Source organism: Drosophila yakuba, chromosome 2R (assembly GCF_016746365.2).
Source record: "Drosophila yakuba strain Tai18E2 chromosome 2R, Prin_Dyak_Tai18E2_2.1, whole genome shotgun sequence".
Classification (NCBI taxonomy): Eukaryota; Metazoa; Arthropoda; class Insecta; order Diptera; family Drosophilidae; genus Drosophila; species Drosophila yakuba.
The window spans coordinates 9,594,274-9,608,141 of NC_052528.2; the positions used below are offsets into that span (position 1 = coordinate 9,594,274).

Here is a 13,868-nt window from a genome sequence, read left to right on the forward strand (position 1 = left end):
ATGTTCAATGTAAAGCACTTTCAGTTGCTGGCTTACCATTTGCATTGCTCATGTTTTGATTTGGTTGCTGCTGCTGCTGTCCGGGATTAGGACCGCCATTGCCCACACCCACGCCCACGCCAACGCCAACGCCCACTCCACCGCCCGCGTTGCCGCCATGCGGCTGTTGCTGCTGTTGCTGCTGCTGGGGATTCGGTCCGTTGGCGCCGCCGGGCTGCTGCTGCTGCTGTTGCTGTTGGGCCTGCTGCTGGCTGAAGAAGACACCTTGCTGGGCGGCCACCGAGACGTTGCTCTTCATGTCGCCACTCAGATGCAGATGCTGACCAGCCGACACCTGTAAGGGGATAATGTACAAATATGTTGAGGTATTGAATATTCACAGCAGATAGTAATGATTGATGTGAGAATCTTTTCGTGGAAATTAAGAACTTTAAATAGGAAACTTGTTACACATTTTATCCAACCTTATAATAGCTGAGCAGCCCCTAAGTCTATATAAAAACTACAATTAAAATTATAAAAACACTGTGAGATTAAAATACATGTATTTCATTATGATAGAAAGTAACATGTAATTTTCTTCTAAGGACAACATAGAGAATCCTTCTTAAAAGCCACTACAGCACATTGCACAGATTTTGAGGAGTACAAGAAAGCTACTAGCAGCATTTTCCAAAGATCTTTGATCTTATGTGTGCTGTATGTTTGAGACATGCACACCCACAAGCGACAGGACACTCGAACGGTTGTCACCGGCTTCAGGCACTTTGGTAATTTGCCTGGGCTGCCGGCGCGAAGGATTTTGGGGGCTAATACACGACACATAGATTGGCATCCATGGTCCCAGAAAGGAAGAAGGGACAGAAGAGGCAGGCCAAACTTCCTACCTTCTCCATTTGCAGCTGTCTCATTTGCTGTCAGCTGGATGTGTCGCACTCAAACACACACAGAAACACTTCTGCAGAGCGGGTGGATTGGCAGTGGGTGGCAGGCTTTCAAGCTTATTATCGCCTGGATGGCTTTTGAATCCGCATTGACTGCCAAACACACACACACACACACACACGCACACACGAGGAGAAAGGGGGAGAGAAGCAGAAGCATAAATCTTTCGGCACTTTTTCATAGTCTACTTTGCTGCGTCTGTCTGTCTTCTGTGTGTCCTTCTGTGTGAGTTCCACTACATGTGTATGTGTGTGCATGGGTATGTGTTTGTGTGAGGGGTATTTCCCCTGCTGAACAGCAAATTTGCCATTCATTTGTTATTGTAATGGGCCCGAAAAGAGCGCCGGGCCAACATGCAAAATGAGCGAAAGGACGGATGTTTGTCCTCGGAACTCGCCACCTTGCCATCACGCCAAGCTCGAATATGCGGGCAGCAAATAAATCTTGTCACCGGACACACCGCACACCCTGTGCTCGAAGTTTCACATAGTTTCCATAGTTTCCGACAATGATTTTCCTCGCTTTTGAGCCACTGGGGCCGCCGAGTGCGGAAAAATTCAAGGCTTAGTTTTCTTCACCCCTCAAGGTGTGATTCCGCCTTTCATGTGTGACCATAAGCCAAAGCAGTAGAGCAGCTAGTGGAACAACAGGAGTAGCATCAAGCTCACTAAGCAACTTTGAGTTCGCGTTTGCCTTTTGGTACCCAGTAATTCGCAAATTGAGGGTTTGTAGGATATGTGGTGAGGCAGGTAAGGTGGTACTGCACAAAATAAATAAATAATACTATTTGGTTCCACTCAAATGGGTGAGCTTTTTAAAGGTAAATCAATATTATTATATAGATATATATATTATATATATCTTTACCGCTTTTAGGTTAGAAACTGTGGATTTTCAGGATTTTCCCTATTGGATTATATTATAAATTCCCTTATGATCCCTTATTGGATTATAAAATGCAATGCGATATGCTGAAATTACAGGATACCTTAACGTCGAACCCTGCGACTGGAGCCTTTGCCACTGTGCCTCTTTTCAGTTTGCGCTGTTGCTGTAATTGCTTGTTGGTTTAATTTATTGTATGTTTTCTGCAGCTCCACGCATTTTCATTTGGAGCTCGCGTGCGAGCAGAAGGGCGCGAAGGGGGGGCGCCGTGAGTGCGAGTGGAAGGGAGTGATTGTGTGAGTGCGAGTGAGTGGCGTAAAGTACGCTGATTAAAAGTCATGGACTCTCGTCGGGGCTAATTGAAGTTTAGTGCCTTGGCTTTGGCATTGGTCGCTGTGTGGGCAACCTTCTACCCAACTACCCAGCTACCTAACCACCCCACTCCACCTTACCACCACCCACTCGTTCGAATGTTGGCCATAAATCATGCGCCTGCCTCTCTGAATCCAAAGGCGAGGTGTAAAATGTGGGCTCAGAGTGGAAAACGAACTGTGTTTTTAGGCTTGATATGTGTGGTTGTATACAGAAAGAGAATGGGTCCTTTAGCTACATTTATTTCCCCTTTTTAATCACTAAGTTGTTGCCAGTGGTAAATGGGGTATGGTATAACATTTATTAAAAATAAGATATATCTGCTGCTGTGTCACTCATTTTTGCTCTCTGCAGCCACCAACTTGTTGGCGTTGCTAAGCCGAGGGATGACAGCTTCATCCCACACTGTCAGTCATAAATACCTACACCAAATAAGGTCGCTGGGCCTTGGTTAAACATCGATTGGCTGCGGATCGAAGCGCAGGAACAAGTTCATAAAACAAATCATTACAGCAGCTTTCACAAAAAGACAGCGGAAAGAGAGCCCATCCACCCACATACACACTTGTTCACCCAATGGCGGATACAGCCCCACTAATACATAAAATATCAATAAAAAAAGTTTAAAGGTAACTGCCGAGGACGAGGGCGTACGAATTTTCGGGCTGCTTGGAGGACCAACAAGGAGAAGGACCAACGGAGAGCAAGAGGAGCTTGCGGGTAAGCCGGAGACGCCGCACGAGCGCGTAAATCCTGCAGCTATTACCCAAGCGCCGCCGTATTGATTGCGCTGGAGACAAACACAGATACACTCAAGCGCAAAGAGGAGATACACACACACCAACACACTCACACACACACACACACACATAGCGCAAGGACTCTAAGCAGGAAATGCGCATTTGACAAGCCAAAAAGATTGCCGCACGCCCCACGCGCTGTCAAGGGAATGGTGTTCGTGGGGCAAGGGGTGCTACTACAAGGGGGACACAGTGCGGCGGCAGGGGGATGCCTTGCATATAGACTTGACAATGATATATGTGACCATCCCGGCAGTGTCCTCCCTGCCTGCCTGCATGTGTGTGTGTGATACATGTAGGACTGGAGTATCAGCAAAAAAAAAATGAAGAAAAAAAGAACAAATATACCAAACGAAGAACATAAAACTCCAAAGGAACTGCGGTCCCCTTTTTCCGAGGGGTTTCCACACATGTCTTCAACTCCACTCGACTGACCAGGCACAACTGTACCCACCACGAAAGTGACGAATGCGGCGCAGCCAAACTTGTTGCCCACTTGCACTTAAGGTAATTGAAAAACTTCCCAGACCCGAAAAACGAACAGGTGCGAAAAATCCCAGCAAAGGCTTTTATGAGTAATTATCATCAGTTGCATAGCAATTATATTAACCATAAAGATGTAAGATTCCTTAGAATAGTAGTTCATATCATGTAGTTGCAGTTAAGGAAGCTCTACTGTAGGGTATGCGGGCGTGAGTAACTCATAAACCACCCACCCACTTGGCGCAGCTTGGCAGCCGACCAAAAATTGAAGAGTCAATGAAATTAGCAAAGAGGCCACGCCCACCGACGCCCACTTAGCACTGCCCCCGAAATGATTTAGTCTGCGCTTTAGTTTTTCCCTTTTCCTATTTCCCTGCCGCTTTGCCATGTTATTTTCTTCAGTTTCCTTTTTTTCTTATTATTTTTGGCAGCGAAGCCAAAAAGTCCAAAATGAAGCCAAGGGAATTCCGGGAGTGGGAGTTGGAGGTGGAGGTTGATGGTGGGCGGTGGGTGGTGGATTGTGGGTGGTGGTCGATGGCCGGATGGCTACCCGTCGGGCGTCTGTCACTGGATATTTGTGTGACATAAACTAGCTGCCTTGCCAGCCCCGCTGTGAGCTCCTCTGCGATCCTATCCACACCAATCCAATCCAACCCAGTCCCAACCCATCACATCACATCACCTCCCATCCAACGAGGTGTCCGCGCTGCGTTATTTAACAAAATTATGACAGCAACAGGGATGGATATATAGGAGATATAGAAGATATAGGAAAAAGGCAAAATCTCGTTTGGCAAAGCGTTCGAGCAGAGCGAATTTGATTTTTAATTGCCAGCGACGAGCAGGAAAACGCCGGGCTCACAAAATCCGATTGCAGAGGGTGGAGCAGATAATCGGATTTTCAGGAAAATTCAAGAACTGCTATTTTCATAATGGAAAGTGTAATATTGTTATAGAGTTTTCAGGTATAAGCTATAAGCACCGGACTGAGCCCGTAAGTCGCAAGGCCATTGATCTCCTCTGAGAAGCCCTCGTTAATTGAGCAGAGCAACCTGATCCTGTCCCATTTATGCCACTTCAGCTCGACGTAATTATGCTCGCATACGGTGGCAAATGCCCGGGTGCAGATTGCATTCCAGCGCACTCTGCATGCCATTCCCATTCCCATTCCGAGATGCAGCAGCAATCCCCTCCTGTCCTGTCCGACGAAGACAGTGGAAATCTCCCGAGCGCGGGGTTATAACTTTCCACACACACATGCACTCACACTTGCACTTGCAGTAGTGTGCAGGAAAACTGCATCGCGTCCATCCACACACATATGCACATTCCCGTCATCATCATCATTGTTGATGCCGACATATCAGCCAACTTTCAGCGCATCAAGCGGTGTGAGTTTCGCCACCCCCAGTTTCCCCAATTTCCCCCATTTCCCCCCGCTTTTCACCATTTTCCCCCGCTTTGTGGCTCCGGCTGCCACCCAAAGGATCCCAGTTTTCCCAATGGAAGGTAGCGAAAAACTTTTGAAACAGTTGCAGTTCGCACACAATGCCAGACAATCGGCTGCAGCGGGAGGAGTATAGAAACGGGGAATAGATACAATAGCCGACCACCATACACCGCCCACCGCCCACTTGGCCACCCCCACTGCCACCCACAACGGGCGCTTTCAATGCGGTTTCCGTGTGCCTGTGTGCCTCGGCTGCTGCAGCATGTCAATGATCATAAATTAAACTCGCAATAATTATAAATTAAATTTTGGCATAAATGGCCCTGAGAGCGCCCCCCAAAATGCATATGTGTACGAATGTATGCATCTGTGTGTGTGTGTTTCTGTGTGTATGTAGTGGGAAAAGGGTTGACCGAAATGAACTGCGCTGTATGCATGTGCCATGTGGGTCAAAGGGGGCAAAAGGGAGCCCCCACACGGAATCGGCGGAGGGATGGCTTAAATTATTGGGGCTCGACTTTGGCTTTCGGTCGCTGCGATGAATGACTTCGATTTGTTTGTTGGCTCCATTTCAGGAGGGTTTTCCGATACAGATGCATAGTAAATAGCGATACGCCAGGCACACCTGTGGCAAATTTATGAAAACATTTTAATGGATAACCTGTCAAAAGTTTACGAGGTCGGCCCGGATTTTCATCATATATCATAGGAAAAAGAAGCCTATTACAGGACTCGAGTTGATTGAACTAATTGCATTAAAAGAATTGAAAATATATATACATTCGATGTTTTCAATGGAATTTGTTCAGATTTTCTCTCAAGCCAATGGCTTCATAAATAATGTGTTGACAAGTACAAAATACTTCGAATTTAGATTTCCAAATAGCACGCATTTTCAGGAAAATATTTCAGCATATTCCAATGTTGAGGCATGAATACAATATACTAAACGACTTTCCTCTTTTGATGTTCTGCCAAGTTCCACGAAGTTGTTAGCATCTTCTGGTGCCTGAAGGCCATTGACAATCTTCCATGAATAGTGAATAGTAGGAAATGTGAGACAACGACCTAATCTGGCCATGATTTCATTAGTTGTATATGCAAGTATGTTTGCCGTTTTTCCATTTCTCTTCATCAATTACGATGCGGGGGGAGTGCATAAAAATCAAAAGGCAGTGGCAGTTCACCGTTCCCAAGTCGTTCATTCGACTTGATGGATTTTTAAATTCAATTTCATTTGCAATTGCATTTTTAATTTGCTGCCGTGGCAGCCAGTTGCTTTAATGGCAACTTAATGCCGCCGCAAACGCAACTCGTTTGTAGTGTAGTATAGTGTACTGGACCGTGGAGAAACTGCTGCTAATTAGTGTAAATATTTTGCGTGCCCCATCCAATCCGAGCCAATCCGATGTTGGATTTAGTCCGTGATTGCTGTATACTGTATATGTGTACAATGTGCCAGCTAATGGCGATCATTACACGATCAGCCAGATCTGTACTGAGTAGATCTGACTCGATCTGCGCTGATCCCAATCATAATGATATGATCTGCGAACTATTTCCTGTACTAACGAGTACAAAGCACTTTGGATCTGATGAGATCAGAGCGTTTATATCGTGCTTATCTGCAGACGATAAGCGTGCTGAAGGCGGGAAATCCGCAGCTGAAGACACAATTCGGATGAATCACATAGCTGGCATCTGATAGATAAACCAGCTGCATAGCAACCGCAGCAACAGCAACAACATTTGGGTGAACAAAGCAACGGCGCACGATCAACATGAAAATAGCATTGAGAAGAATTCTTTTCGTCGCGATTCTTCCACTGCTCGCCTCTTCGCGACTGACTGCATCTATGAGCTACAAATTTAATCGCACAAGAAACGCGTGCGCTTCTGACTCAGCCAGCGCGATTCGCAATAAAAGGCAGAACGTGACATTGTTTTTTAAGAAAAAACCCAGAAAGACGGAAGATTTGAGAGAAAGCTGAAATTCATTCACCAAATGAGGTACAAGAAGTTGAATTTTGCGACTGACCTTCCAGTTGAGTTGTCTTATCCAATTGAAATACAATGAATAATTATTATTATGCATTTAGAACCCTTCATGAAAAATCAAGAACAAATTTGGGATATCCCCTCGATTTCGGTAAATCGAAAATCAATTTCTATTTGCAAATTTTCAACATATTTGCTTATGCATGTGCCGGAACTTTGTCAGCAGAAAGTTCAACATTCGTTAATTTTATTTACACACACAGACACATACAGACACACACAGGCACGCACACGCACACACACACTTTGGTAAATAGAGAACACAACAGAATGCAAACAACAAACAAAAAAGCAAAGCTGCAAATTTGGCAGAATTATCCAGCCATATGAATCCGGCCGCCCCTTTGCTTTTCCACTTTTCCCCACAGGATCACCACATCACCTGCATGGAAATTTCGTCTGCATTTTCACCTAAATATGGCACGAATTTTCCCATTGATTTTCCAGCCCACAGATGAAAAATTGGTAGGCGGTTGGTATAGCATACCATAGGTATGCTATTTGATGCTGCTGGCTTTTCCAGCAGATTTATCATCGATATTTGCTCGAAACATTGGTTTGCCTATACGAAATTTAGAAAACCCAACGTGGAATAGAGTTTCCATTCGTAAAAATACGAGCTATTAATTATAAAAGTATATTAAAGTCCCTTCTGAGGCGTTTAAACAACCGAATGGGGAATCAAGCCGACTAAAGCTGATCCCTCGCACTTTCACGAAAACTTTTCGTTTTTTTGCACCGACATTTTACTCACTTTCTGCACTTCGACATCCCCATCCTCATCCACATCCTGGTTGCCCCATTTTCATCCGCTTTGCACTGCCACTAACCTCAACCATTTACATTTTCAATTACTTTGGCTCGACGAGTTTTCAAGTGACGAGCATTAGACACGCACCGCAGCCACGCCCCCTCACACGCCCCCACGCCTCACCACTCCAAGATCAAATGAAAGTAGACAATATGGAATTACACATACGCCACGTGGGCCGCAGAGGAGCACTACGATTTCCAGTGGGCGTTGTCGCACAAAAGCCTTTTTTGCACAAATTAAAACTGGAGGTTAATAATCTCTTCTTGAAGGAGAATTTCTCCCATTCCATTACTCCCCCCATAATATTCATGGAATGTTCACCAAAACACACACACACACACACAGAGAACAACAATTACTTTATTATTTAGCGTGACACTGGTTACCATTCGCTTCTACACGGTATTGATTTTCCTACTGGGACAGGAAAAAGCGAGACAACTTTTTCCACAGTCTCTATATTTAACATTTTTCCCAACTGACGTCAACGTTGCTTCTATTTAAGGTATTAAGTAGGTATTCTTGCACTGCGGCGAGTGGAATATAATCAAAATCTGCATATTGTTGGTATATTAAGTGCCGTTCGAGAGGCGAAGCGAAGCACCTACGATGCTTTCTAACTGACGTCAAACGCTTGGGTGCTTAAAATCCTCGTAGTGATTGGAAACTTGTTTCTCTAAGACAATACCAATAGATAAAGTTAAATGCATTTAGTTATTTCTAAACAACTAGTTAATGTTCTCTGCTATATACCCGGTTTATCCTGGGAGATGTTTCTGTGTCCGATCAAGTACCTGCTGCAGCCTGGGCGAATCCAGTTTGCAATGCCATAATTCCACTTGAGCCCTTCACCCTTCACCCTTTTCCGATACCCTACCCTCGTCGTTTTCACAGTCGGATTTCGTGTTATGGCCGTAAAAGTGTGGCAAATGTAAGTGAACAACAACTTTCCTGACCACTTGACCTCCCAGCGAACCCCCCTCAGCACCCCTCCCCTCCCCTCCCCTCACATCCTTCATCCCGCTTGTTGGCAAAGTAATTAATTTGATAAAGTGGCCGGGCAAAACGTTTCTGCAGCGGGTGGGTGGCATGGATGCCCAAGGTGTTGTTACAAGGGGGGGATGAGGTGGATGGGGGTGTTGAAGGGCGTGAGGGGCCAGCAGACATATTTATGGTCGAGGACATATATATTTATATATAACATCATTGTATGTGTGTATGTGTATGTGTGTGTGTAGTGGCAACAGATTGTGCGTTCTGTTTGGGCAGTTAATGAAATGAGTTCGGTTGTCAACGAAAACCCAGGGAAATGTCACTGGAAATTATTTTGCCTGCGACCAGAGCAACAAAATTTAATGGAATTTCAAATGCTGAAGCATGTGTGTGTTTGGATTGGAAGTGCAATGTTCCCCTCCCCATATATAACCCCCACTCCAATTCCAAGCTCATCCTGGCCAGAATTTACACTTGACCAAGACTCGTTTGTATGCCTACCAAAGACAGACCGTCTTTGGTTCGTTTGCCTAACGTTTTTCTCTCGGTTTTACATTTTACATGAATTTGCGTCTGAGTGGCGCATGAAATTTAAACAAATTGCGCAAATACTTTGTTTTTGATATGAGTGTCAACCTTGCTGGCCAGACAGACTGTCTCGCTGTGAGTTTCGTTCTCTGGCTCAAATAGAAACTAATTTGAATAGACGACTGCTGCAAATAGTGATAACAAGCAACTTTTAAGCCCTAAAACCACCAGACTAACTGATACCTAAACAAAAGTTTTTGCAGCAGTCCAAAGCCAATCTAAATGTGCCCAAAATAAGCGCAGAGAAAATAAAACCAAAAAAATAAAACAAGAAAACAAGAAAAGGCGGAAAGCATTTTGTAAATCTTTTTGGCAAGCTTCGGCTCCAGTTGGAATCGCTTTTTATGCCCTGGCAGCCTATAAATATGCGACGTGAGCTGTTTGCGGAAAGCACTCGTACGCATACACACACAAACTGGCGAAGGAGCGCGCCTTGTAAAAAGCATAGCATACTTTCCAGCGTCCACCAGGATTTGTTGCGAGATTAGAAAAATTAAACTTAGCCAAGGATAGGAGTGTGGCAGGAGCGCAAGAGGAGTGGGGAGCTGCTGAATAACAAGTGGTGAGTAACGAAAGGCAAATTATAGCAAATAAAATGCAAAACCAGTAGCACCAGCAAAAACTTTGTTTCTCGCGAATAATTTCCATTAAAATAGATTAAAAACTGAAATATTTATATACGTACAACTAACACATCAACTGGGTGTGTGTATGTGTGTGCGTGTGTGTTGGTGTGCATGGCAAGTATATGTGTGGGTGCGATCCTGATGCCCCAAGGAGGTGAAAGTATTAAAAGTACTTGCCACTTGCTTACGCATTCCCACTGCCACGTCTTCATCTCAGTGTTATATGAAGCAGATTACATGGCATAATAATCACGATGAAGGGGGAGACACAGACACAGACACAGGCACACGCACACGCACATATACACGGGCAACCGAGGGGCATGGAGGGGTTAAGAACACGGGCAAATATTAAATTTTATGCCAACAGCAAGGCAAAATAGCTGAGGGGAGGTGCTGAAAGAAAACGCCGCAGGGAAATGCCGGCTAAAACGGAAAAGTAGCAATCAAAGTGGCCAGGTGAGCAAGAGCACAGGCAATCAAGGCGTCCAAAAAATAAGAGATAGAGAGATAGAAAGCCAGCTTAGCCCCAGGAAAATGAAATATACCAGTTAAATGGTAAATATATGTGTGAATAAACTGATTGATATTGCTGCCATAAGCTGCCAAATAATCCCTCAAAGTCTGCGAACCGCAGTGGAAGGTGGATAACTATAATTGCGAAACGGAGCAACTTAAGATACACATTAAAATGGAAAACTCAGCAAGACCGAAAGGTGGGAATAAAATGATTTTCACACATCTTCAAACTCTGGCGAAACGGTTAACCCCACCAAAACGCTTACCGCCAAAGTTCATCAACTTTTCCGCTCACTTTTTGCCCCCCAGAAACGCTCAACACCTGCAAATTGATTGAAACGCAGCCGAAAAAGCAGCGGCAGGAGTAGAAAAACAGAATGAAAATATTACGAAACTTCGCTTTTGCGAAAAACCCTGCGCCCGAAAAACCCATCTTGCCAACCTCACCGGAAAATCCCCTCCACACTGACACGAATGGGAATATAAAAGGTAAATAATGTGACCTTTGAGAGCATCAAATGCGTTAGGTAATGGGTCGGGCCAGAAAAACAAAACTGAACATGAAACTGAAACTCAAACTGAAACTGAAGCCGAAATCTCAAGTCGAGCGGCATGCGAAAAGCTGGATACCTAAAAACAACATAAACGGCCAGCAAATTCGTTGAATTATGAAACAGCAGGGAAAATATCATGTTTTCTTTTGTAGCTAAAGTTTTCCGCTCATAAATAGGCCGATTGTCTCTCGCTTCTTCCTTCGCTTCCTTCGTTTTCACTTAGTGCCGAAGCTCCTTTCACTGGGGGAATTAAATTTATAGCGGTTATACGAGTACAGATGTAGAATATGTCCAATAACTCCTGGCCCCATAATCCCCGTCAAGGCGAGTTATGTGAAGAGTTGGGAATCGGGAATCTGCGAACTGAACTGAATTTCGGGATTTGCTTTTATTGCCTTGGCGCCTGCGCATTGCGTAGCCGCCTTTTCCCGCTTTTCCGCCTCTTTCATTTCATTATATGTGCTTTGGATGCTGCCTAGATCTCGCCACTTCCTCCTCGTTGCTATAAATTATTTATTGTTTTTTGATACAAGATGACTCGCAGTTCGCAGTTCGCAGTTCGAAGTTGGTCGCATGTGCTCGCATTTCTCGCTTACTTCATTAAGTCGCCCGGGCCGTCATAAAATCTGATATGACCCGCTCTTCAGTCGCAGCGTTCTAGCTGTCTCTTTCATAGCTCCTCTATCTATCTCTCTCGTTCTCTATCCATCTCTTTCTCTCTCTCTCTCCCCTCTTTCTCTGTGTGTGTGGCTGCCTGGCGCAAGTATAATTTCCGCACATTTTCACGTTTTGCACATTTCCGCTGCATACTTTTGTGCGCCCTGGCATTTTGATGACGCTTTCGCCTGCGGATCGACCAACCGAAGCCTCCCCCGCACCCCGTTCTCCCAGCATTTTCCGACATTTCCCCACTTTTTATTGTATTTACACAAATTTGTTGGTGGCAAGAACTACACCTCCCTGCTGTTGTTCCTGGCATTTTAACGAGTTAATGCAGGACATGCAAAATGGCCAGCATTTTGAATTCATTGAACTTTTAGCCGGGGCTACGGTTGTTTTCGGTTTGGCTGTTGCCTGTTGCCTGGTTTTTTCTGCCCCGTCGGTTGCTTTGGTTATAACTATAAGTTTCATTTTGCACAGTAAGTATCTGATAAATATTATTTACAATCGCCATGTAATGGGGTAGTGTTTCGTGTGCGATGAGGGGCTTTTAGAGCCAAACTTAATTGATGTTACGTAGTTTGCTGGGCATATTTGAAACACTGTTTTTGCTTAGCTTTGTTTTTAAGGCTAACAAATTTAAAGTGTTGAGCTGAGCTAAAAATAAATAAAAAAAAAAAAGGAAACCCTGAATAGACCTCTTAAAAATCTGCCAAATGAAAAGCCATTAAAAATGGCCTGTCATCCTTCTTGGGTAAAGAACCTCATTAGTAAAAAGTATAATTTCCATTTTGCTGTTGCCGTTGCTGCTTTTCTACACATTCTCTCCACTCCAACTTTATATTCTTCCCGGTTTTTTTCCTCCGCGCTTAATTTATATTGTGCATATAGCAGCAGTCGCTTCTTGGGCCACCGTTCTTTGTCATATTCATTGTACATTTTACACTTTGCCCGCTCATTTCTTGCACTTAAGCGGTTTCCCCACATTCTGCCTCTCCCTACCCTCGCAAAATATTATTGAGCCGAGAAAACTCGTTGAATCCGATGCTGTTTTGGCTTCTTGCAACCCTCGTTGCCAAATGCCTCCTCTTTTTGGGGCATTTTTAATGAGTCCTATGCAAATATATCGTTAGACTTAAGTGTGTATACGTGTTGTGTCTTGGGCCGATAAGCGAGCCAAAAGGATTCGCCAGGACAGCCTTTGATTATGGTCCACTGAGAAAAACGGCAGTGAGGGCGGAAAACTAGACGCCAAGGACACGAAGGACGAGGGCAACTGCGACTGGGACTGAGTGGCTGGCTAGTGGGCAGTCTGAATAAAAAATTATAATAAACCTCGAAAAATTTCAATCTCAATCGTCAACAAGTTTTGCCTCCCCAAACTGTTGTTCCCCCCTGCTTTTCCCTTCATTTTCTACGGCACTCAACTTGCTTCAACTATTTTCTATGCAACGGGTCTTGGGATTGCTAAGAGGGAAAAGTCTCAGGCAACCGAGGGTTAATGCATGAACGAAATTCATGGTAAAACTTGAGCTAAATGCGCCCAGGAAAAGGTGCACGGTGGAAAATCAACTTGGTTTGGATTTACATAAAAATGAACATAGCATAGAAAACAAGTATTTTATGATTATAATTATATGATTTTAAGTTATTACACATTCTTATGAATGTTAAGAGGTCAATATTTACAAGTGGATTCTATGATGAAAAGAACTATTATCATATTAAATCATGAAATGTACTAGTAATATGTAATGTATTGGCCCTGTGTTTTAGCAGTGTAGCTGACCAAAAATCGGATAAAATTCCGTTGCCGTGTCCCTTTTTCGACCAGGCCAAAAGCATTTCGTTCTCTCCCTCTATCTCCACATCCTTCTCCCTCTGCCTTCTCCTTTTTCGCCTTTCGCCTTTCTCTCTTCCATGCTTTTTTGGCTGTTCTCTGATGAAAACTACTCAGCGACATGAAACTTAACTTAAAAAGTTTTGCACTTTCATTTTGTAAATGAAATGTTGGGGTGTTGTTGCTACTGTTCTTGTTGTTGCGAATAACAGGAAAACAATTTGGAGCGGATAATGAATATGGGTTAGGTTTAGTGCATATGTATATGTACATATATGCAT

The 13,868-nt window shown here is 44.1% G+C and overlaps 1 protein-coding gene across 5 annotated transcripts in view; it reads right to left on the reverse strand.

Moving 5' to 3' along the window:
• Positions 1–13,868, reverse strand: part of LOC6529874 (neurogenic protein mastermind) — a 66,880-nt gene that overhangs the window by 1,851 nt on the left and 51,161 nt on the right. For all 5 annotated transcript variants that reach the window (XM_039373215.2, XM_002090795.4, XM_039373214.2 and 2 more), the window contains one exon: positions 37–334. In XM_039373215.2, coding sequence (XP_039229149.1) covers positions 37–334 — 298 coding nt within the window. The remainder of the gene's footprint in view (positions 1–36; positions 335–13,868) is intronic.